General features: G+C 48.7%; 1 protein-coding gene across 1 annotated transcript in view; it reads left to right on the forward strand.

Moving 5' to 3' along the window:
• Window positions 1-25,383, forward strand: part of DNAH1 (dynein axonemal heavy chain 1) — a 3,604,831-nt gene that overhangs the window by 2,029,576 nt on the left and 1,549,872 nt on the right. Inside the window, exon 43 of the mRNA XM_069644003.1 lies at window positions 17,482-17,642. Within this exon, the coding sequence (XP_069500104.1) occupies window positions 17,482-17,642 (161 nt within the window). The remainder of the gene's footprint in view (window positions 1-17,481; window positions 17,643-25,383) is intronic.

Consider the following 25,383-nt stretch of genomic DNA (forward strand, 5'->3'; position numbering starts at 1 on the left):
ATCTCTCCAGCTCTAAAATCTCTTAATTGGCTCTGTGTGGCGGCAAGGTTCAAGTTCAAGACCCTTTGCATCGTCCACAAGGCTTCCTGGGGCCTGGGACTGGACTATTGGCTCCCTGTGGCGGCAAGGATCAAGTTCAAGACCCTTTGCATCGTCCACAAGACTTCCTTGGTCTGGGACTGGACAACCTCCAACGTTCTCTTACTAAACATCTTCCTTCTCAAGCTCTTCGCTCATCCACCTCCAACTCTCTGAGGGTCAGACGCTTCTCCAAGCAGAGAGTAGGGGTGTAGATCTCTCTCCTCGGCTGGGACCTCCCTCTGGAATAGCCTCCCTGCCTCTCTCAAACATGAGGAGAACCACCTCTGGAAGCAACTCAAGACCTTCCTCTTCGCTCCCTCTTTCTCTCTTCCTCTCCCCATGGGATTTCCCTGAATGCTCCACGCACTGGTCACCTGGCCACCCTCTGAACTCTGGACCATGCTCCTGCATGTCCAGTTGCCCTCGCACTGCCTCCGGGCTCCCCCAGTACTTAAGGGTCTGTACCTGCAAACCTACTGTCCCTTCTCTATGTGCTTACGAGCCAACCGCTGGCTGCACTTATTGAGTTACCTGCACTTCTCCTTTCCCCTCCCCACTGGCACTTCTCCCCTCCCTCTTCTCCACACTTGTGCGATCTGAATGCCGCAAAGTCTAGTAAAATTGTTGTTTTGTGCTCCCTTCGTTTCCCCCTCTTTGTCTTGTCGCGCCTAGAAACACTTCTGTACAGGTGCGTTATAAATGCCATATCATGTCATATATCATATCTCACGCTCTCGCACAGTCAGAATCACAGCCACTTCCGATGTTTACACACATGATCTCACTGCATTTAACCACTCCTACGGAATCCCTTAGCATTTTTGTATTGTTTAATAAAGACCCTCAATCCTTGAGGTCTTGGGTTCCATTTGTCTGCTGATCTGTGGCAGTGGCAGGACTCAATTTACCTATGTACTAATCTTATAAGCTGTATTTACCTGTGATAACAATCATTTGTGAAAAGCCTAATGATTGTTCTTACTGTAGATTTCAAACTATATGTGTGTTTCTAGATTGATTTGAAGAGCAATTGTCTTCAGTCACAAGTTAAACCTTTCACTTTAGAGCAAGCTATTATACCAGCAAAACTCAGCCACTCACGATTTAGGCCAAGTATAGATGTAAGTTAAGAATATTTCCTTCGGAAAAAAATAACCACTATTTGGGAAATGCAGGATTGTTGAAAGAGTAAGTCAGAATATGTTTTACTGATGAACCTTTATTTATTTTATTTATTTGCTAGAGATTTTTCTTCAGCTCCATCGTGGCTTTGTGCCTACAACTTTCTCAGATTTGTATGCCATTGATTCCATTTAATTTATAGAGAGGCATGTTGTGGGTCCTGTTGTGGGAAATCTGTAAAAATTGTGGTAAAAGTGGGGGTATGTTTTTACTGATCTGTGGACTCTTTCACCATGTGTCAAGCAGAGCCGGGGAGCAGGACATACTTTACATGTAGGCCTGCTTTATACTCTCTGTCTGACAAATGTGGTTGCATTACTGCCAGCATGTATTGTCATTCTCTACGCAGTATTGCAATGTTTACCTATGGAATCAGCCTGAAATTAGCACCTGTTAAAAGCAGGTGTATTCTATTGTAAATGCTGCTGGCAATCATGAATCACAGGTAGCATTTGCACATTTCCACCCGTATAGTGGAAAATTGAAGTGTAGAAACGATGTTGCAGATGTTTCCACTATGTCGAAAAGTTAAAATTTGCATGAAGGGGAGCCAATTGTACTTAAGTGCAAACAGAAGTTGTACCCTCATTGCAATTTACTCATACATTTTAAATTACCCCATTAGACTTCCTTCTTGAGGAAGCAGTCTCAACATTTTGGGCCTCATCACAACTCCTGCGGTAAACCTTAAAACTGGCTTTAACGGATAAACTGCCACAATTACATCTCAGCTGAATTATGAGTCAGTGATAATTCCGCTGACTGTGCTACAGCCGGCGCAATTACAGCCAGCAAAATTAGCGATGGCAGAAATTCCGGTGATAAACCAAAGCTCTATTACCATCCCATCACAAGTCCTGAGACGGCGGAATAAGTGCCGAAATAGCTGAAAACACACAGCAGTTACCTCCAGCCTTCAGGTGGAGGTAAATGCATACAGGTGCCACAAATGAAGCCACCAGTGAACCCAATCCACTCGAGGGCTACATAGGGCACATACCTTCCCCAAACACAGTTCCCAACACCATGCTGCCACTAGCCATTATGAAATGGCATATGCAGCTGCTCATGCTCCACCTGGAAGTACAGAGGCATGAAACCCAGCCCAGGGCACAGGGTGCAGGGAGGAGGAGGAGGAGGAGGAGGAGGAGGAGGAGGAGATGCCATGTAAGGTGAGCGCTCATACCCAGGGTCAGGCCCTCACCCTAGACCCTCATGGGCAGCCAGCTGGTAACCCTGTACCGGCTCAACAGGGAGACCATAAGTGAGCTGCTCACCACAATCTAGGGTGACATAGAGAGCAGGATAAACATCAGGATAGCTGTGGCACCACTGCTAAAGCTAGTGTCAGTCCTGCAATTTCTATGAACTGGCACTCCATGGCAATGCTGCATGGCATATCATACAACATTTTTTTCCGTACTACTCAAGGTGCTGAAAGCCCTCCTGCACCATGTTTCATGGTACATCTCTCTGCCCGCCACCCCAGCACAGGTGCACACCATGAAGGCACGGTACCATGCCATTGCATACATGCCAAATGTCATTGAAGCCCTGGACTGCACCCCTGTGGTGTTGGTGGCCCCTGAGGCACATGAAGCGGTGTGCCGCAACAGGAAACACTACCACTCACTGAACATGCAGGTGACCTGCGATCCCGCCCTGTACATCACTCACTGCTGTGCACGCTTCCCCGGTTCCACCAAAGATGCCATGGTCCTATGTAACAGTACACTGCCTGGATAACTGAAGAGGCACAGAGGACAACAGGCATGGATAGTGGGTGAGTAAAAGTGACTTCACACAATAAATCAAGGTGCTGCAACGCAACCAACCATATTGGGGGATGGAGGTTACATGGGCATAACAGCAGAGTGCATGCCCTGACAAGGCAATGTGCATGTAGGACATGCCCTCTTCAAGCACTAATGACAATGTACACTCCATAGAACAGGTACATGCTGGACAAACCAGTATGAATATGCATATGCACATTTACACAAAGGACTTCCAATACACACACACATGAATACACGTACCACAATGCAGCATGATAGATCCATAAACAATGTATCACAACGTGCGACATGACAACCAAAACCAATAACCCTGCCTGTTCCACAGCCAAATACCTAGGTACATTCTGCCATCAATGAAGAGCCGCTGACACCAGAAACCTACGGAGGCACAAGAAACTATCCATCAGGGCACATGCACGAGAGCCACATACAGGCCCAAAACGGCCACCATGTCATCTTGCCATGATAACTATAGACCCTGGAAATAACATTTGCTGCAAGAGAGCAGGGTGCATGTGGTAACACAATAATGCACACACCGCTATATACAACATGCAGTGAAAGCAATACATGCTTTGCAATGAATCCCTAAATGCATGCACATGATGCCCTTCACCATGATTTAGTGAATGGCAACACCTACACAATACGCTGTGACTGACTCCTCTGACCGTTCTGTTTGCAATAGACTCTGGATACCCGCAGCTGCCGTGGCTCATGACACCTGTGCGGGATCCACAGACACCACATGAATTGGCCTACAATAATGCACACAGCCGGCCCAGGGTCTGTATAGAGCAGACCTTTGGCCTCCTGAAGGCCCGATTCCGCTGCCTGGACCGCACTGGAGGGGCACTAATGTATAGGCCGGAAAAGGTTGGGAAAATTGTGCTTGTCTCTGCCATGCTGCACAATATCTGCCTCCAGAGGAATGTCCCTCTACCCCCTGATGTGGACATGCCACCCCTTGAGGTTGAGGAGACACTGCCTTTGGCAAAGGCGTCTGGATGCATTTGCCAAAATGACTTCAGAGCAGGACGAGTGGCTCGCCAGGGACTGATGGACAATTTAATTTGAGGAAATAAGTATTTGCGCATGTCATGCACCACTGTATGAATTGACATTGTTATGAATTAAACACATGGGCACAATGAGAATGTCCTGGCATTGATTCAGATAAACAAAGATTTATTCTGAAGCGGACACACTATCCCCCCCAACCACAATACCTCCCCAACACACTATACTCCCTCCCCCACCACACCACCACCCCAACACACTATACCCCCTCCCACAACAACACCCCAACACACCACTATTCCCCGTAACACCACCCCAACACACGATCCCCTCTTCCCCACTCCACAACATCACCCCAACACACTATCCCTCTCCCCCACTCCACAACACCACCCCAACATACCCTTTTTTTTTTTTTTTTTTTTAATTTCTTTATTGGTTCTTCAACACATATAAACAGTGGTTAGACAATGCAATATGTGTGGATCAAAAACAACATGTCTTAACGTACCCAACCTTCCCGCCCCACCCCCCTCCCACCGAGACCGCAGTGAAGTCCTCAGATATCCTTAGGCACGAGCCGGGCCGGGACTGGCAGTGCTGTTCGAGGCGCCGTCCTGCGTTACTGGGTGGAGAAGTGGCACCGTTAGCGCCACCCATCGGAGTAAGTCTGCGCTGGAGTCCAGCCTTTGTGTCTGGATCGCCGTTTCCCAAGCCGCAGTCTCGGCAGCTATCCATCTCTTGAGGTCGTCCCACCAAAGGGCTTCGCTTGGCCCTCCTGCGCTCTTCCAACCCATGGCTATGCGCCTTTTTGCTGTTATGTATATCAAGTCAGTGAGTCTGTTTAGGGGCTTATTCTTGCTGTTTCGCTTGTAACTCCCCAATATGCAGGCTGCAGGTTCATGGATCATCACCTCAATTTCAGCAGTCGCTACTTTTTCTTGTACTCGGGCCCAGAACCTCTGGACTATCGGGCAGCTCCAGAACATGTGGGTCATACCCGCCCCTGGCTCGTGGCATTTGGGACAAGTCTGAATCGTGGCTCCCTTGAACTTTGATATGGCTTGGGGCGTGAGGTAGGCTCTGTTGGTGATGTACAATTGAATAAGTTGGAGGCGAGCATTTCTGGAGACTCTTTTATGGTAATGGGTTATTTCCTCCCATGCTTTGTCCTCAAATTCGAGGCCCATTTCACTCTCCCATCTGCTTTTGCATTTCAGTGTGTCCTTTGTCGTGCTCTGCAGCAGGGCTTCATATATTCTGGAGGTTTCATGGCCTCCTTCGGCAGTGTCCAGTAATGATTCCATGGCTTCGTTCTGCGTGAGTTGGTTGACGGCCTCCGGCCATCTCTCCATCAGGGCCTTCATTACTGCTCTGTGGAGCAAGAACTGGCCCGTGGGCAGGCCCGTGGACTCGCTGAGGTCAGTAAACGTCATGAGCTCCTGTTCGTGGGTGAGGTCTCCGAGTACCGCCACCCCATAGGGTTCCCACTGAGTGCGCGTGTCTACATGACCCCATGAAGTTTTCACCATGACGGCCGCAATGGGGATCTGCGGGGAATATGGGTCTGTTACCCCCACTGCCTTGCAGGCTCGCCCCCAGAGCTGAGTTCCAAGTTTGGCTAGGTAAGGGTGATGTTGTAGAGCCCCTTTCTCGACCCAAAGGAGGTCTCGAAGTAGCAATCGCGGCAGGGCCGGTTGGAGGAGTCGGGTATCAGTGGTGGCTTCATCCGCCATCCAGTGCGTTACGTGCCTCAGTTGACTAGCCAGATAATACAGTTCGAAATTGGGGACTTTCAATCCCCCCTTCTCATAGGGTCTTTGGAGAATGTCTAGTGCCACTCTGTGCCTGCCCCCCTGCCACAGGAATTCTCTACAGAGCTTGTTTAGGTCTCTAAAAAAAGCGGGGGGGGTGTTGAAGGGGACGTTAGTGAAGCAGTGTAGTAGGCGTGGAAGCGCTACCATTTTGAGGAGTCCCGCCCGCCCAGCTACAGAGAGAGGGAGCTTCCCCCAAAATTCCATGGATTTTGCGAGAGCGTCCTTTGCCCTAACCGTGTTAAGAATGTGTTCGGTGCTCGGGTTACGGTGTATGGTAACGCCAAGGTATTTAAAGGATGTTACTTGCCACTGGAGGTCTAGTGGGGGCAGGGATCCGTACTCCCCGCTATGCAGTGCAGCGAGGGGGTAGAGGCAGGACTTATCCCTATTAATCTGTATGCCTGTGTGTGTGTGGAAGCAATCCAGTGTCTCCAGGATGTAGGGCAGACGGAGCTCGGGGTCATGTAGGTAGAGCAGCATGTCGTCTGCATACATGGAGATAAGATGTGAGACCCCGTCTAGCTCAATGCCTCCGTCGCCATATTCCTGTCGGAGATATGCGGCCACCGGCTCTGCAGCTATGATATAGAGCATGGGGGATAGGGGGCATCCCTGTCGTGTGCCTCTGTGAAGGGGCCATTTGTCAGAATAAGTCCTGTTGGTGCGCACCCTGGCAGTGGGATTGGTGTAGATCAATTGAGTCCATTTAAGGAAGGCGGGTCCGATCCCCATCCTGGTCATGGTGGCATACAACCATTCCCATCTAACCGAATCGAAGGCCTTGGTGGCGTCAAGTGATGCTACAGCGTATTTCTGGGATTTCCCCTCGGTACTATATATGATGTGGTGTAATCTACGTAGGTTTTCAGTGATAGAACGCCCGGGCACGTAGCCCGTTTGGTCCTGATGGATTAGAAGGGGAATCACTCTGCGTAGTCTATTGGCAAGCAGAGCTGACAGTATTTTGCTGTCTACGTTTAACATAGAGAGAGGTCTATACGACCCGCAATCTGTCCCATCTTTACCAGGCTTTAGTATGGGGATTATTATTGCTTCACTCATGGAGTTCGGGAGAGAGCCTCGCTCGAAAGCCTCGTTATATACTTGTGCAAGCAGGGGGGCGAGGGTCTCCTCATATGTCTTATAGAATTCCCCAGGGAGGCCATCCATGCCCGGCACCTTTCCGGAGGGAAGTGATCTAATTATTGCCTTCACGTCATCAGGGGTAATCGGTTCGTCGAGGGCTTCGGCCAGTTGTGGGTCTAACCTGGGTAACTCAATGCAGTCTAGGGCGTCGTCGATCCCAGTGTCGGATGAGGGAGGGGTCTGGGAATAGAGGTCACGGTAGAACTCAGAAAAAACTCGGTTAATCTCTGCTTGCGTGTACGCGGTGGTGCCGTCGGGTTTGCGTATGTGGCAAATGGGGGTGCTAGGGGTCTCCCTTTTGTATAGCCAAGCTAAGAGTTTGCCGGGTTTATCTCCCAGGGCGTGTGACCTCTCTCTATGTTTGGCGAAATTTAATTTCCCCAGTGTCTCCCAGTGGGATAGACAGGCTTGTCGCAGTTTAATTATTTCCTGTAGACTCTCGGGGGTCACGTCTACCCTGTTCTCCCGCTCCCCCAGCATCTTTTCTGCGTCCACCAGGGAGTTCACAATGGATCTCAGGGCCCCTCCCCCCGATGCTATCATGTCCCCTCTCATGACCACTTTATATGCCTCCCATGCGGTGCCAATACAATCTACACTGCCTAGATTGTCTTGCCAGTATTCGTCTATGCTGTCTTGGATGTGATCCCGGAAGGCAGCATCCAGCAGGGCCTCGGCTCGCAGTCTCCACGTGGGGACCGGGGGTCTGGGCGGATATACCTCCCATGTGACTATCAAGGGGGAATGGTCTGATAGTACTCTAGGTAAATACTGTGCATCACGAAAGGTGGCTTGCTGCTCTTGACTAACCAGCATGTAGTCCAGCCTGGTGTGGACTTTATGCGGTGGGGAGAAGAAGGAGTATTCTCGTCGCTCTGGGTCTAGTTCCCTCCACAGATCACAGAGTGACAGTTGGGTCATTAGTTTGGACAATATCTTGGCTGGGGGGGATGGGCGGGAGTGTCTGGCATCAGATCTGTCTTTGAGAGGGTCAAGGGTGCAGTTGTGGTCGCCGCCCCAAATCACGGCACAATTTACATATGGGCCTAGTCTGGGATAAAGGGAGTGGAAGAAGGGAGTGGCATCGTGATTGGGTGCATACGTGCTAACCAGGCACAGGTCTTTCCCCTCTATCGTACCTTGCACAACCGCCATCCTGCCCTCGTCATCCGTCTTGGTGCTTGTTATCCTGAAGGGGACAGCCGGGTCGATCCAAATCAGGACCCCTCTTGCGTATGAGGAATAGGCGGATCCGATCATGGTCCCTCGCCATGTTTTGGCTAGCGCCTTCAGTTTCTCCTCCATTAGGTGTGTCTCTTGGAGCATAGCGATTCCGACCTTGCAGCGACGCAGGTATGTGTGGATCCGGCGTTGTTTTATGTAACTGTTCATGCCTCTGACGTTCCACGTCATTATTTTTATCATTTCAGCCATGAGCGTGGTCGTGCCCAATGTTCCCCCACTGACTCAATCGGGGTCCTATTAAAGGTGCATCTGTAGTGAGGTCATTCTGAGGTCTCGGTATTTCTTGTTCAAAAGTCCCAACGTGGGTGTAACTCCCCAGTATCTCCCTCCCCCCTGATAAACTTCCCCAACATAGAAATGGTCCAACGGGGGGATCCCCGTCATGACTGTCCCGTTTCCGCTCCTTGGGACCAAGCATGGTCTTCGGGTGCCCTACGGGCGGGTAATTGTACCCTGAGAAGAGAAAAGAAGACTCCTGGGGGTTGAGGGAGCTGTTGCTTCGGTGTTCCGCGTATTAAGATCAATTCAGCTGTTCAAAGGGCTCGATTTATGTTGCTGCGCGCTTGGGGTAAGAGCCGTTCCTCTGTAGTCGTGGAGAGTGGTTCAATGCGGCTTACGTCTTTTATCTACGATGTCCGGTAATTGCTGCTCGTCCATCCAGTCCCGAGCCAGCGCCGGGGTGTCAAATAGCAGGGTTCTATTTTTATATATCACCTTCAACCTAGAGGGGTACAGAAGCATGTACTTCACTCCGGCAGCTTTCAATCTAGCCTTGGTGTGTATGAACTGAGCTCTGTCCATCTGTACTTGGAAGGTATAATCAGGGTAGATCGCTATCTTGTCAGAGTTCCTCAGGATCTGGCCCCCAGAGCGCGAAAATGCTAGAATGATCTCTCGGTCTCTGTAGTTTAATACTTTAGCTATCATAGGCCTAGGTGGGCCGCCTGGTGGGGGTTTCTTAGCGAGAGATCTATGTGCCCTTTCGATGGAGAAACCCTGTGATAGCTTCTCTGCTCCAATCTCCTGTAGCAGGAGGTTCTCTACGTAGTTGGTGGGGTCTGGGCCCTCGATGCCCTCAGGTACGCCAAGCAGTCGGATGTTATTCCGGCGAGCCCTCCCCTCCGCCTCCTCAGCCCTGTCCTCCAGGTTCTTGACCCTCTGCCGCAGGCCATCCACGTCGTGCAGGAGCTGGGTTTTCGCTTCGGTGTTTTCTCGTACCTGGGTCTCAAGTGCCTCGGTCCTGCCCGCCAGGGAGCGGACGTCCTGGCGTAGGAGGCCCAGGTCTATGGCCACCGCATCAATTTTGTTTACCATTGTCGCCTGGAATAACGTGATAGCCTCCAGAAGTTGGGTGTTGGTGGGTTCGGTTGGTGCTCCAGTAGGGTCTGTCCCCCCACCAGCCGCCGCCGTGCCCGGGCACCCGGGGTCAGGGGATTCGTTGGCTGTATAAGCGTCCAGGGTGGTCTGTCGCTGCTTGGACTTAGCTCCCCTTCCCGATGATCTATCCTGGCCAGACATTCCTGTGGTTTGTGGGCTTCAGGCTCCGGGGCGGGTTCCACGGTAGAGGCCTCAGGACGTGGCCCTGGGTGTGGTCTCGGCCTCAATATGTGAGGGCGATAGGTGCGCCCAGTTCCCGGTTGGTGTGCGGTTCTGCACCGCGGGGGGACAGTCGCCAGCTCCCCCAGTCTCCTCGGGGCACTTCCAATCCGCCTCAATGCCAGCGCCGTCTGAAATATAGATGTATTGCGCGGGGAGGGGTGCGGTGTTTGGCCTGGCCCGGGGCAGCACTCTGCCTCGTGTGGGGGGGCTTCTTTCCTAATGTCTGGCGATGAGGATATGTCCCAGTCGACCCCCTCCTCTCCGGTCAGTGGCCGCGGTCTCACTCGGGTCTCCAGGCAGGTGGAGGGGCCAGGCCCCCAGAAAAGGGGGGGGGGGGGGGAATCCCCCTTTGGCCAGACCGCTCCCGGTCTCCGGTCGGGCCCGCTCGCCTCCGCTTCCACCCCCGGGCCGCCGGGCGGGTCGTCAGCTCGGAGGGCAGACGGCCCCAGTGGGTCCCCCGGTGGGACAAGTCCAGGAGCAGGCGTCTGCACCCAGACCGGTCCTCCACTCTCCTCCCTCACCTCAGCGGGCAGGGCCAGTCCGATCTCCAATCTCGCCGGTCACCGCTGCGGGGGTCAGCGGATGCCCCCAGCTACTCCGGCCGATGGCGCGGGCCCGGCAGGGCAGGCGGCGCTGATGAACCCCTCCGGCGGGGCTAGTCCGGGTGTGGGGCAGCCAGCGTCCGGTCCCCGAACTCCACTGGTCTCCGCTGCGGGCCTCTTCAGCCGTCGGTGCGCCCCAGCGGCGCAGGCAGTGCCTCCGCTGCATCCGCTTCCCGCGGGGCTCCTCAACCGCTCTTCGATACTCCTCCGCTTCAGGCGCTGTGAAGGTTCGCCGCCTCTGCGGGTCGCCGGGCCAGTGCAGGCCTCTCTGGGCTCAGCAAGGGGAGGCCGCCATCTTGGCTTCGTGTTACGCGGTTTTTTTCGCAGCCGCGTTCAGGTCTCACGGACTGCAACCTTCGTGTATGGAGGGTCCCGGAGCCTCCTCCAGGCTTCAGCAATACTCGTGATGCCCCGGCGGGCTCGGATGAGGCTTCGGTGTCCCGTATGGCAGCTTATCGATGCTCATCGAGCGGAGCTCACCGAAGATGCGTCCACTCTACATGGCGGTTAGCCACGCCCCCACCCCAACATACCCTTGTGCCTAGCTACTAGTACAGAGTCACTTGCGTGGCCTCTTCCCCTTCATGGCTTCCCCCAGCGATTTTGGGCCCAGAATGCGCTCTGAACCGCGCCTTGGGGTACAAGGAGGGAACCCTCTGTTAGGGTTGCCGAACTTGACTGCACTGACCCTGGCCCCCGGATGTGTAGCATAGTAGCCTCCATGTTTTGCTGCATGGTTTTGGCAAAGGCTGAGATGCCTTCTCTTAGCTCACATACGCGCTGCCCGTAGACTGTCAGTGCAGCAGATGTAGCAGCTTCCTGGTCCCGGTCGCACTCCATGCTCCGCACAATCTGGGGTGTGATAACCTGAATGCAGTCCCGGATGGCCTGGAGGTGGAGGGACTTTGTATTGGCAATTGCCTCCATTTGCACCTGGTGCCTTTCCATTTCCTCCAGCCTCAACATGATTGTGGGGTCTGGTGCAACCTGGGGAATGGGTTGTGGGCTATGACGAGGCATCGGGCTGAAACATGGTGACCCATAGGAGGGGTTGTCAGAGTCTCCCTCAGATGACTCGGCCTACTGCCCAGGTTAAATGCTGTCATGGCCAGGTGATGCTTGTGCATTATGTGCCTGTTGGGCCACAGTGGCTTCAGCATGCCTGCCAGCAGCTGTGTTACTCATCACATGCACGGTGGCCGACTGTTGGGGGTGCAGATAGTGTTGCAATGTCTGTGGCATGTGGAAAGGTGCAAGGCCTGCACTGGCACCGACAGGTCTGGTTTTGCTGGGCCCTGATGTGCCATACCAGCATGGGGCAACCTTACATGGGCTGGCACATGCTGTTTTGACAGCCGTGCTGTTTCGTTATTACTTGTACCTCGCACTCCTGCTGGCACAGCCACGCCAGCTGGAGAGCAGGGTGCCTTTCACTTCGATATGGTGCATGCCACACCTTCACACTCCACACCAGCTCAGGGGTGCATTTGGAGGTCTCCCCCAGTGCTGGCGTGGTTGGGGGGCTAATGTGGCACACCCGCCGGTCGCCCTGACTACCCAGGCCTGATGCTGGCCCTGCTGGCATTTATCCCTGTCCACTGGCCAATCGGTGCTAAGGGACACTTTCTTTAGTTGGTCATTTGCACTGTGCAGTGGGGAGGGGGATTACTCACCTCCTGCCTCTTGGCTGCTGGCGCCAGCCTCTGCTCCACCAACTCCATCTATTCTTCCATGTCGAGGATGGTGCTCGCCTTCTTCTCCCACGGGGTGAGGGCAAGGGGCCGATTGATACTTCCCCTGCTGAGATGTTTTCCTCACAATGGCTAAGCACGTCATCGGTGAGGACTTGGAGCTCCCCCCTCGCTGGATTTTGGCTTGTGCATCTGATGTTCGGGCACCTTCCCTCTGGTCCTCTCTTGGGACATGTTTCATGTGACTTGTGGTTCCGGATAGCTACAGGAAGTGGGGGATTCAGGGTGGATTAAGTTTTTCATAATGGCTGCCGCAATGCTTCCCATTCCGGTGATGCTACTATTTCCGCCGGTGCTAGTTCCTCCGGCGCTATTAGCAGAATGACCGTTACTTCAGTGGCATGTGGCAGAACTAGCACGGTATCACAACGTGTCGGGAACGCGCACACACACATCTTTGATGGTAATGGCAATTCCACCGGATTTCGGCAGATTTACAGCCGGGGTGCCCAGTTTCGGCAGAATTACCATTACCATCGAAGGTGTGTGTGCGTTCCAGACACGTTGTGATCCGGCTCTAATTCTGCAGCATGCCACGGCGGTAAGGGTAATACTGCCAGAATACCACCCTACTCGTAATGAGGCCCTTTATATGCACAATTGTGTGCCTTGTTCGTTTGTTTGTAATTGTAAATGCTTAATTGGCAAATGATATCAGAGAGACAAGACAACTCTGTTAGTTATGGGTACGGTGTAAAGGGGAACTTTGTCATCTGAATTATTTCCAAGTGGCACTCTGTTCTAACAAATTACCAAAAGACAGCTGCCCACTCTTGATGCCAGGTTTCACAGTGCATGAATCAAGACAACAAATCCAGAGCTGTCTGACAAAATACATTTGAATTATATTTCCAAAGCAGTCACTTGAAAATCCATTTTTGTTCAAACACTTCTACCAAGGTATTGACCATAGGCCCTGGTGTTCTAGCAACTATGTCCTCAAAACGGTGCCATTTAGATATACCTTCCTGTCTCAGGGTCAGTCGTTTTTCAAAGAAACGAGCTGGGGGTAGACCTCTGTCTTCGGCTGGGGCATCCCTCTGGAACAGTTTCCCTACCACTCTAAAACTTGAGAGCCATCTCCGGTTCCGGAAGCACCTCAAGACCTTCCTCTTTGCTTCTGCCTTTGCCCCCCCTCTACCCAGCTGATCGTTCTCTCTCGGCACCGTGCACCTGGCCACCCTCTGACTTCCGGCCCAGGTACCTGCTCACCCTGCCACCCTCCCGCACTTCCTCCAGGCCACCATTTGCACTGGGTTCTGTATCTGTACCCATACAGCCCCCCCCTCCTTTTTGCTTCCTGCACTTATCAGACATACCCTGTCTGCTGCCTTAACCCCAGCACTTGCCAATTGCACTATCACTGTTTGTTGTCTTTATTATTAATTTATTTTTATTTATATGGTTCTCCTTGGCTCGCACTTCCCACATTTCCCCCCTTCCATGCACTTTTCCCCTTTTTCCCTCTCCCATGCACTTGCGCGTTCTCAATGTCACTGGGCCTGGTAAGATCGTTGTTTTTGTTCTCCCCTCTTCCCCTCCCTTGCCTTGTCGCGCTCGGAAACACTTGTGTATGAGCGCGATAGAAATAAAATATCAATATCAATATGTTAATCTCACAGATGCTAAAGCTATGGAAGATCTAATGCTACAGAACAAAGTTAATTAGCTTTAATAGTATTGTCCCAGCATAGGTTTGTTCAAAAGATTTATATGCAAACCTCCCTACCTCTTTATTCGGTAAAATGGTACTGCGCCATATTGCTCAATTTCACCATAAAGAGGAAACTAAAACCAGGCATTTAAACTAAGAATTCTAGGAACTTTTATCATAATTGATGCCCAACAGCAAAGGTCCACCCAATTAGGACACATATTCTACTACACTCCCCTTAGGAGTTATTTGTAACATGTTGGTCTTATAGGGGAAGCACTACAATACAGAGATCCCATCTGTATTGTAGTGTATTGTACTGTATTGTACCCCATCACGCAAAAGAGCAACGGCAAAATGGTTTACCCCGCTACTCAGTGGCATGAAAAGGAAAAATTTAACTAGAATGGAGGATCAAAAACAACCACACAAAGAAATTCAAATTCCAACAACATATTTGCTGATATAAAAAGGAAATACAAAAAGCAAAAAGAAAATACTACGACAACAGAATCACCAAAGCACCAAACACTCAAAAATAACTTTAAAATCATAAACCCTATAAAAGCCCCCCCTCGCTGCAACAACACTCTAATACCATCGAAGAAACGATGCAACGAACTTGCAGACCATTTCAAGAACAAAATCATCACCATACAAAGCAGACCATGCAACGAGAATATGTAACCCACCCAACAGTAGGAGGAACGCCCGAACAATTTCCAAAGCTTCCCCCAAATATCAGCGGAGACATTCGACAAACTGGTAAACAAAAGCAACAAAACAGGTTCCTCCATGGATCCCTGCCCCCCAGACATATACAAATCTATCCTCTCACATGGTACACCCATGGATTACTACAGAAACGTCATCAACCACTCAATCTCAACAGGGAAAGTGCCACAATCCTTCAAATCAGCATACATCAAGTCGCTCCTCAATGACACAGCAGGAAACGTGGAGGACATCTCCAATTACAGACCTATCTCCAACATCCCATACCCAGCGAAACTATTTGAAACATAAATCTATAGAATAACCCAAGAATTCATAGAACACTGCCTATTGGACCAGACACAAGTATGTTTTAGACCAATGAGAGGAACGGAAACAGCACTTCTTTCAATATGGGATGATCTAATGGCAAACACAGACTCAGACAATAGTACCGTTCTGATACATCTAGATTTCTCTGCAGCATTCAACACAGTTAACCACAACATCCTCATCAGGAGATTGGAAGAAATTGGAATCACTGATTACTATGGATTAAATCCTTCCTAACAAACGGAACAGAAAACATATGGATCAAACCTTTCAAATCCAACCCAAGAGAATCCTCATGCGGAGTACCACAAGGATCATCCTTCTCCCACTTATTATTCAAGATTTGCCTGGCTCAACTAATCAAGATAATTAAAAAACACTGCTTTACCCGCTACAAATACGCAGATGACACACAAATAGTCTACAAAATACAAGACATACAAGAAGAAAACACAACATTAGAGAGCTGCCTTCATGAAATGTACAGCGGGATGAACTCAAATTACCTCAAACTCAACCCAGGCAAAACAGAAATAATGATCATCTCTAAAAACTGAGAAAATAATCACTACATCCCCTGGTCAACAGAACTTGGTACAACCCCAGCCCCATCGACAACTGTAAAAAAACCGAGGAGTCCTAATGGACAAAGAACTCGCTCTAGAGCCACAAGTAAACACTCTAATCAGGAAATGCTTCTTTCTCCTGCGAGCAGTAAAAAAGATCCTACCATTCGCCAACAATACACTCACCGTCATTGCTCTCATGTCCAGAGTAGACTACGGCAACAGCATATATATGGGCATGCAAAAAAAACTTCAACACATACAAAATGAGGTGGCCAGACTGCTCCTCAAACTGCCGTGAAGAGAACACATCACACCAGCTCTGAAAATGCTGCACTGGCTACCAATATAACAGCGAATAAAGTTCAAATCAATGTGCATAACGCATAGAGCAACCCACGGCCAAGGCACAGAGTTCCTAAGAGAGAAAATGAACGCCTACCACCCAACAAGACCACTCGGATCTAGCAGCGACAGTCGTTTGGAACCAAAACCATACAACAAAGAAAATTCGGAGGATCCTCTTTCTCTCACCTTGCCCCAAAAAACTGGACCAAGCTACCAAAGAACATGCGTAACACAAGAGAGCACCTCCTATTAAAAAATGACTAAAATCGTGGCTCTTCACCCCATAATTAGAAGGAATGCCTATGGGAGCACATACGCAGCTGAAACAATACTCAGAGGAAACCGATCCTCCCTATCTCCCTAAGCTAGCTTCCATAAACTGAAGGAATGGAAGAACAATCTACAGCATATCACTTCACCAATTGAAAGTTGGATAAGGAAGAATCATACTAAAGAACGATCACAAAGAGATCAGGAGGGAAGGGTAAGGATGACATGTCAACAACACATTGGCCGACTAAGCAAACACAGGCAGCAATGGATCTATGACAGGAAATACATAGGAAGGGAGTGGATGACTGTGAAATACAGCACCAATACCAGAGTGGGGGACAATGTGCGCCTCAACCTGGTACACTAAGGTCAGAAATAGCACAGTTGGAAACTTACCATGCCGTCATGCGTAACAATTAGACAGACTAAAAATGCCAACTCCATAGGACAATCAGATACGTAGAACAAGAAACACAAAGACTAAGAGACATAAAACCCAATAACCCCAAAAGCTCAAATTCCTGCATACATATCTCCCACAAAAATCCACACAACCATCTCTTCGCACAGCAAACCGCACACACTTCATCACACTGCAACAACAAATAACACATAACTCGCACCAACAGAAAATGAGGACTCACATCAAGCCGATATTCACACCCAAGCTCAGTGCACAGTGAAAACCAAACAGAAGCTGCCAACAGGACACCACCTTTCTCACTTTCCTACTTCCTCTTCACCCTACTAACCCTCACCCCTCCTTCTTGTTTGCAGATCCACCAGAGCGCCTGGGGACCAATTTCATTGGTGGCGGTGCGCGGTACAAATACCTTTAACATTAACATAAATTAAGCATCAAAAACATCAACCAAATGCATTGACCGATGTTTCAGGTAAACTATTTTAAGCTATTGAAAAAGCTCAGCAGTTTGGCATTAGTGAAAACATTTCGTTTTCATGTCAACCTAACGGGGGATCCATAGGACATACGATAACTCAGAACAAGGGAAGGCAGTAAGAGGGAATACAAAAAAAGTAAAAGGATATTTTCTACATCAGTATTTTGCCTTTGTTTTTTTTTACAATGAATGGAAAACATTTTAGAGAACTATTGTTAGAGGTAAGTAGCATTTTCTTGCTTTCCTGATTTTAAATATGAATGTATAGGCAATGCTGAACTGCAGCTTGAAATGTATGACATGTAACATTTTCTATCCTAATTTTGTCCCAACTACAAATCCCTGTATTTTAAACTCTCCTTCCTGTGTCCCACCTATCGTCTATCTGCATGCAATATATATTTTGCAATATATATTTTCCTGAGGGCTTAATTCACTTTTTCTACTAGGTTCTTTGCATTGGTCCAACTGGTACTGGGAAAACCTTAACCATCGCAGACAAACTGCTGAAGAACCTACCCATGGAGTACATTCCCAACTTCCTGATGTTTTCAGCTCGCACCTCAGCAAATCAGACGCAAGATCTCATCGACAGTAAACTTGACAAAAGGCAAGGTCACAGTACAAATATTGTTGAGGGGGGGAATACAAACCAATGTAGAGGTGAAACGTGATAAAATAATGTCTTGGCAGTGGTGTCATAGATTAAGGTGAGTAAAATAACATTGGTAGATTGTGGCAGCAGGAGAGTGAAATAATATTGACTAAAAAATTAAGTGGATTGCTGAATGAAAATGCTTTGGAGCCGGCCAGTGCCATCCCCCTGCTCCCCACAAGGGAAATGTATCTTTGTTTCAGACTTTCCTGGGAAACATAGTAGCAGAATAGTGGGTTGCGCAGCCAAGGATTTCGGGATACCTTATTTAAGTAAAAATATTTCAAATCTTCACAGATTGATGGCTATTGTCTAACTTAGATGCTTTGTGTGCCTTAGATATCCTCCTGCCATACGACCAAACATTCATTCCGGAACGTACCTTTAGAATCCTTAGAAATTCACAGAAAAAAGTGTTATTTGTTTGTCTTTTTAGGTTTTGGCTCAAAGGTGTCGCATAGCTACATGTAGTGCAGCCAAAAACTAATGCTATGAGAGAGAAGAGGGGAGGGTGACATTCCTGGATGGATATATTTGTGCCAGTGCTTTGGCTATGTCCCAACCTTCTCCACACTAATGCTGTGCAGTCCTTGCTGGCCCACATTTCACTACAAGTGATGCCATTGGCTCTTCTAACTTGCCTCTTAGATTTAGATGGAATTCAGCCAGGGTCGGACTGGGACAAGAAATAGGCCCGGACACCCAAGAAAAAGTGGTCCACCCCTCGCCTCAAAAATGTGGCCCACCCCTCGCAACCCTTGACCTCTGATTACATCACCGGAAGTGATGTCATTTGACCCCACCAGAAAGTGACATCCCGGGAAGCAATGAAACACAATCTTTCACCCCTTGACAAAACAGGAGGTGGCATCAAATAGCATTGTTCCTAAGTACACTACGAAAAATATGGTTATGATTTCATTAATGTGATATACATTTCATTCAAGAATGGTTAACCATATGTATCATTAATATCTGTGTGCATAGATCCATATTGTCAAATTACTGTGAATGCAAGCAGATGTCCAAGGCCAAATGATAATATTTTATTGTATAGCACTTAGGTTTAAGCTCTTATTTATAGAACAAATATGCACACAATATCACCCAACCTGTGTTGGTACTCATTTATCGACCTCAGAAGGATGAAAGGCTGAGATGGCCTTGCTGGGATTCGAACCTGCAACCTGCAGATCACACACACATTGCAGCAGCAAGCGCTCAACCCACTGAGCTATCATATCGGCTATAGTAAAATGAGAAATTACTCTGTAGTGGATACCATTAAACTGGTAACTGAGATTTAACATCAGACCAGTTAAGTTAATCTGCAGGTCTGGTATAAATGATGCATGTATCATAATTTATGATGCACACACCATGCATGCAAATCCATCATCAAAGCAAGGTAACATCTGTTACCTTGCTTTGATGAATTATGCCATTGCAGGTGCTTTTTGTTTGTTTAAATATATATATATTTTTTTGTTTTTCATTCCGGCCCAGGCGTGGTCAGAAACCAGCCCCAAGGGACTACACGTGATTTCGGCCCTGCCACGGGCCGAGTGGAAGATGGGCCAATCCGACCCTGAATTCAGCTTATTGTGCTTATCCAACTTTATTTTTAACTCAATAATGAACCATCAAAATATGAGAGGTTGGCTTCTAGGTAAGGTAAAAGCTCTGGGATGTAATAAATCTTTCTTACCTCCATTTGCTCTCCCTCTGTCCTGCATTTTTGGGAAACGTCTGCTATGCAGGCAATGCCGGAATACTGTTCTACAGATGCTCCACAAAGCAGCAAATAGAATTTAAAATAATGACGGTACATGAACCCTCCATTACACACCAGGGTACCTGTGCTCCTCTGTTTAAACATGCCCCACACCTAACCCGCCATTTTCTACTTTTCTGCGTAGCAATCAGGTCGTGGAATAGGTCTCACTTGATCCTTTTTTTGGGTGCTGTTTTTTTTAGTTGACTTTTCTGTCCCTTTTAATGATTATTCATAACAAATTGGGGTGGCTTTTTGTTTTTCCAAGGAGGCTCCACCTATTGCATTAAAAAAACGCTCCATGTAAAATTGGCATCTTCAACAAAAACTTATATGAAAACATTTTTCCAAATCATCACTTCCCATGAGGGGTGCATGCCATATGTCACAGGCTTTACAACATGCATACAGTGCACAATTCTCAGAAGTCCTGCTTCACATGGCTCAGGACCTGCGACTGGTGTAGTCCTGTGACTTCTGCACTTAAATCAGAGTGACGTTGAACATATTCAGATCTAAGGAAGGTCCAGTACTGGAGTCCATGGTCTAGATGTCATGAAACATCACATGTGGACTTAGGGAAGAGTGTGTCTATACTCGTAACAGTACAGGTGGGAGAAGTTTATTTAGAGACCTTTCAGGAAGTCTTTTCCCCAGTTTGTAGGTTCCTGTGAACCATTTAGACAGGGGTGATTAGTTCTGGGCCTTTCATCACACATCTCCAAGCATACCAAAGTGCATGTGGAACTGCAACCAGTCATTCATTGCTGGAACCTCTTTTCCAGCCTGAAAGGGTTATTACGATATGGAAGAGTGGTCCTAAGACCACAGTACTGCCCTGCGGATGGATCAGGCTTTGGCCAAATCATCCAACTCAGCATGGGCGACACTCTTCTACCTTAAAACCGGCCCCTCACTGCAGGTGCCTTAGGTGCATGCAAGAATTGGGTTCTGCTCCACAGGAATACAAGCATGAGCGGGGGTGAAAGGGCCCACTCAGTCCTCACACTTCTTCAAAACACAACACCATCGTAAAGGTAAGACAGGGACAGTTAAGAGATATACCTCCTTCACCTTTTGTGGCAACGTGGGCAGAGGGAAGGCTATGCTCTTAAGAGGGGTGTGGAGGTGAACCAGTAGTAACCCAAACAACACAGTATCACAGCCCAAAATAAAGGTCATGTCCAATCAAGGTTCTATAAAAATATATATACTTTAATCAAACATAAAATCTTCACGTAGAATGAATAGAAAATACTGTACAAAAACTCACCTCGTAGGAAGAACAGAGAAGAAACGACAGACTGGAGAAAGTAGCACTCCGGGTGTACTTCCAGGGGTGGTAGGTAAAGTACTAACCACAAAAAGGATATCTTGGCTGAAAACAGGACCCATTGTGACCTAACCAGTCTTTAGGATCCCAGTGGACCGAGGGGGCAATCAACAATACCTGCTTCAGCTGGTCTTGTCCTCCGGTTGCTGTGAAGCCCACTCAGGAGGATTCGAGGATAAGATGGTTCCGTTCAGGGTCTGCTCTTCCAGCTCAGTAGACGCTGATGCAGAGTGGTAGGTACTAATCCACAGCAGAGGTCACTCCTGACGTACTGTGGGAGTGGGTTGGGAACCGATCTTTCTTTTGTCTTTAATGATTTCTTCTTCACCTCAGGCAGAGGGTTTTGGAAAGTACAACTTTCTCAAAGGAAGTGCTGTGAGTTCTTATTAATTACTTGAGAGCACATTTTCTGCATCTTGAGATGATCTACTGAAGGGGTGGGAGACCTCTTCTTTTTTTAAACATATTTTTATTTGTTTTCACATAATAACGAAGAAAACAACATCATCATCAGTGATCTCCCCAACTTTCCCCCTCCCTTCCTTCCCCCCACGGAAGAACTCGGGTCTTTAATGTCATTCTGTTCGGGAACTTTTACATGCCGTATATGTCCGAAAATTTGATGTTGTGTGGACACCATTGTGCCATATAGTCGGAGTTCAGGTATTCCAGTACTGATCCCCATTCCTTCGTGAAGATGTTGCTCTGGTCCTGGAGATGGTTTGTGATTTTTCCATAGTCATTTGAGACCAGACTTTTTGCAGCCAGGTGAATATCAGTGGTGGGTCTTGTTTCTTCCAGTGTTGTGCTATTGTTGCCCAAGCCGCAATGACCAGGCCCATAAAGCTCCTCCATTGTGACTTGTGAAGTTTCCTGGCCTGTGAGTCTTTAAATCCGCATAACCACACCCTCACCCCCATCTGAGAAGCCTCTGGGAATATATTAGTGATTTCAGTTTGCACTTCACTCCAGAAGTCCTTTACTCCCTGACAATCCCACCATATATGTCTCCAGGTACCCACGTCCGAACACCCCCTCCAACAGAGATCCGAGGTGTCCGTGTACATTGACTTAAGCCTCGCTGGGGTATAGTGCCATTGGGTGATCATTTTCCACCACATTTCTCTGGTTTAGACGGCCCTCGTGAGTTTGGGGATGCCCTCCCACAGTTCCACCCATTGCTGCCTGGTCATTTCTTCCCCCAGAGTGGCCTCCCATCTCCTCATGTAAGTCCATTTTACTACTTCTTCTTGTGTGTTAATGTATGTGTACAGTGTGGACACTAGCTTTTTGTCCCCTGGGTTGGTTACAATATACGTCTCGAATGGTGTGAGGTCCCTCGTGGCCGCCTGGAAGACCTCTGGTGTACTCAGCCAGTGTTTTAACTGCTCATATTTGAATCTGTCTGCTTCAGTTAGCTTCCACATACTTTTACATTCCGCGAAAGATCGTATTTCTTTGTCTATGATCATTTTTCCGATCGTTCTGCATCCGGCTGCCTCCCACCTCTCAAAACCACCTAGTTCCTGTCCTGGTGGGAATTGTGGGTTCCTGCAAATAGGAGTGAAAGGGGCCAGTGGGGTGGTCATAATTCCTCTTCTGGTTTGGTCATCCCAAGCTTTCAGGGTGGTCCTCAGGACTTCACTGATTCGAAGGTTCAAGTGTCTATGTTGTTTTTGTTTCCACAGCAGGTCCTCCAGGGGGGTCCTAGCGACCGCCCTGTCTTGTGTTACCCAAATCGTCTGTTGGTCCTCCCCCAGCCATTCCTTCAGAGCCCATAGTTGGGCTGCCTGATAGTATTTCTTGACGTGGGGGTAGGGACATTCCACCCGCCTTTATTGGTGCCGTGAGGATGGCTCTAGCGACCCTCTGAGGTCTCTTGTTCCACACAAATTGCGAAATGGCCCTGGAGAGAGCTCTGAAGAAGGAGTCGGGGACCGACACTGGGAGGGCGTGGAAATAGTAGAGCACCCTTGGAAGTATGTTCATTTTTATGGATTGTATTCTTCCCCACCATGAGATCATTAGGGGGCTCCACCTTTCTAGGTCCTTCTTGACTCTACCCATAAAATGTGTGTAATTACACTTATAGATCTTATCTACCCTGTGCGTGAGTGTCACCCCTAGGTATTTGATGCCTTCCTCTACTGTTTTCAGGTTTAGCATGCCTGCCACTGTAACTAGTGCCTCTTTTTTCCCAGCTAGGAGCATAATTTCTGATTTTCCCCTGTTGATCTCCAGGCCTGATATCCCCCCAAATTCTTCAAGTATTTCTATGGTTCTCGGCAGGGAGTTCCCAGGGTCCTCCAAGGCTAGCAGCATGTCATCTGCGTATGCCATAACTTTGTGCTGCCTGCCAGCCATCCCAATCCCCCTTACCCCCTTTGATTCCCTTATCTTAATTAGAAGGGGCTCCAAAAATATAGCGTATAACAGAGGTGAGAGGGAGCAGCCCTGCTTCGTACCCCTTGATATCTCCACCCTTTCCGTGACTTCTCCATTTATTGCAATTCTGATCGCAGGGGAGTTGTAATTAGCTTTTACCATGTGCTTCAGTGTCTTGAAGAGGATGGACCATTCTACTCGGTCAAATGCCTTTTCGGCGTCCAAGGAGAGTAGTATTGCTGACGTGTGGGTAATACCTATTTTTTCTATCAGATGGGTTACTCTCCATAAATTGTCATGTGTTTGCCTGCCGGGAATGAATCCTGATTGGTCAGCGACAATAAGGGTCGGGAGGAGGGGTGATAGTCTGGCCGCCAGCACCTTCGTATACATTTTTGCACCCAGATTTATTAAGGATATCGGGCGATAAGAGCCCGGAAGAGAAGGTTCTTTACCTGTTTTGTGGAACACGAGGACCTTCGCTTCATTCATGGATGGAGTCACGTTTCCACTGTCCTTGAATGTGTTGAGTAGCCTAGTTAGGACCGGAACTAGTATATCTGCATATTTTTTATAAAACGGGGCTGTAAAGCCGTCCGGGCCTGGTGCCTTTTGAGATTGGAAGGCCCTTGATTGCCCTTCTGACCTCTTCTTCGGTAATCCTAGCTTCCAAAGCCTGCTTATCTTCTTCTGTTATAGTCGGTATAGGAATGGATCGTAGGAACCTATCTTGTTTCGCTTCATCTGGGTGTTCTGTTGCATACAGTTCTTGGTAAAAAACATTAAGTGCGTCCCCGATATCCCTGGTGTTTGTGTGGGGGTTCCCTTGTGCATCTTTGATGTTCAATATCGTCATTGTTTTCTGTTTTTCTCTGAGTAGTCTCGCTAGATATTTGTCTGCCTTATTGGCCCTGATGTAGTATTGCTGTTTTAGGTAGAGGAGGGATTTCTCTGCTTTTTTATTGCGTAGCATCTCTATTTGACCCTGCACGTGTTTCATTACTTTCTTGAGGCTTCTTGTCGGATGGATTGTTAGCTCCCCTTGAATTTCAGTTAATTTCTTTTCGAGTGTCCTTTCCCATTCCTGGTGCTGTTTGTCTTTGGCAGCTTTTAGCGCTATTATATGACCCCTAGTTACAGCCTTAAAGGCTTCCCATACTGATTCCAATGGGACTTCGCCATTGTCATTGAGGTCAAAGAATTATTTTATTTTGTCCCTCAGTTCCTCCCCCATAGCCTGGTCCGTTAGAATGTCGGGGGGCATTCTCCATCTCCAGAGGCCTCTCCCCCTTCCGGGGGTTTGTAGGTCGACCCACAGCGGGGCATGATCTGATAGAGCTATCGATCCCTTCTCAATGCCCAGGATCCTCCCAACCAGTCCCACTGATACCCAGAAATAGTCTATCCTCGACATCGTGTTGTGCACGTGCGAGTAGTACGTGAATCCACTGTCTTGTCCCTTCAATTCTCTCCAGACATCCCTTAATGCCAACTGTTGCATCCTTTGTCTAAGTTGTTTGGATGGGGACCCATGCGCCTGCGTTCCCCCCACACTCCTGTCCAGACTGGGATGCCAGGCCAGGTTCAAATCTCCTCCCAATATTATCTCACCCCTTGCAAATTCCTCTAGTTTCCCCAGGGTGTCTCTAAGGAATCCGTCCTGCCCCGAGTTCGGCGAATAAATTGCCGCTAGGGTGAACCTGTGACCTTCTATTGATATATTGACAAATGCAAATCTCCCTTCCCTGTCCACTCTGGTATCTAAGAGGTTTGCCACCAGCCCCACTTTTGCTGCGATCATCACTCCTGCTCTTTTTCCCCCCTACATTTGCCTGCACCCAAATCGTATAGCCTCTGAGGCATACTTTCTTCTTATCCAGGGCCTTAATATGTGTCTCCTGGAGGAGCAGAATGTCCGCTTTTTCCCTTCTCACCATAGCCTCCACTTTTTTCCTTTTCACCAGAGAATTCAGCCCCCTTACATTTTGTGAAAAGATTCTTAGCTTCCACATCCCTTCTGATATACCGCTTCTACCTTCGTTCCTGCCTGTTGTTGTCCCTTCCCTCTTCCGGAGTTCCCCCCACCCAATCCCCCCTCCCCAACTACCCAACTCCCCCTCAACTGTAAACAAAAATACAACTTCTATCCCGAGGAGGGCCCGGGCCCCTAAGGATGCTTGGGCTTTCCGCCTATCGCTCCCTGC

This window comes from Ambystoma mexicanum, chromosome 2p (genome assembly GCF_040938575.1).
Source record: "Ambystoma mexicanum isolate Mex_15411 chromosome 2p, UKY_AmexF1_1, whole genome shotgun sequence".
Taxonomy (NCBI): domain Eukaryota; kingdom Metazoa; phylum Chordata; class Amphibia; order Caudata; family Ambystomatidae; genus Ambystoma; species Ambystoma mexicanum.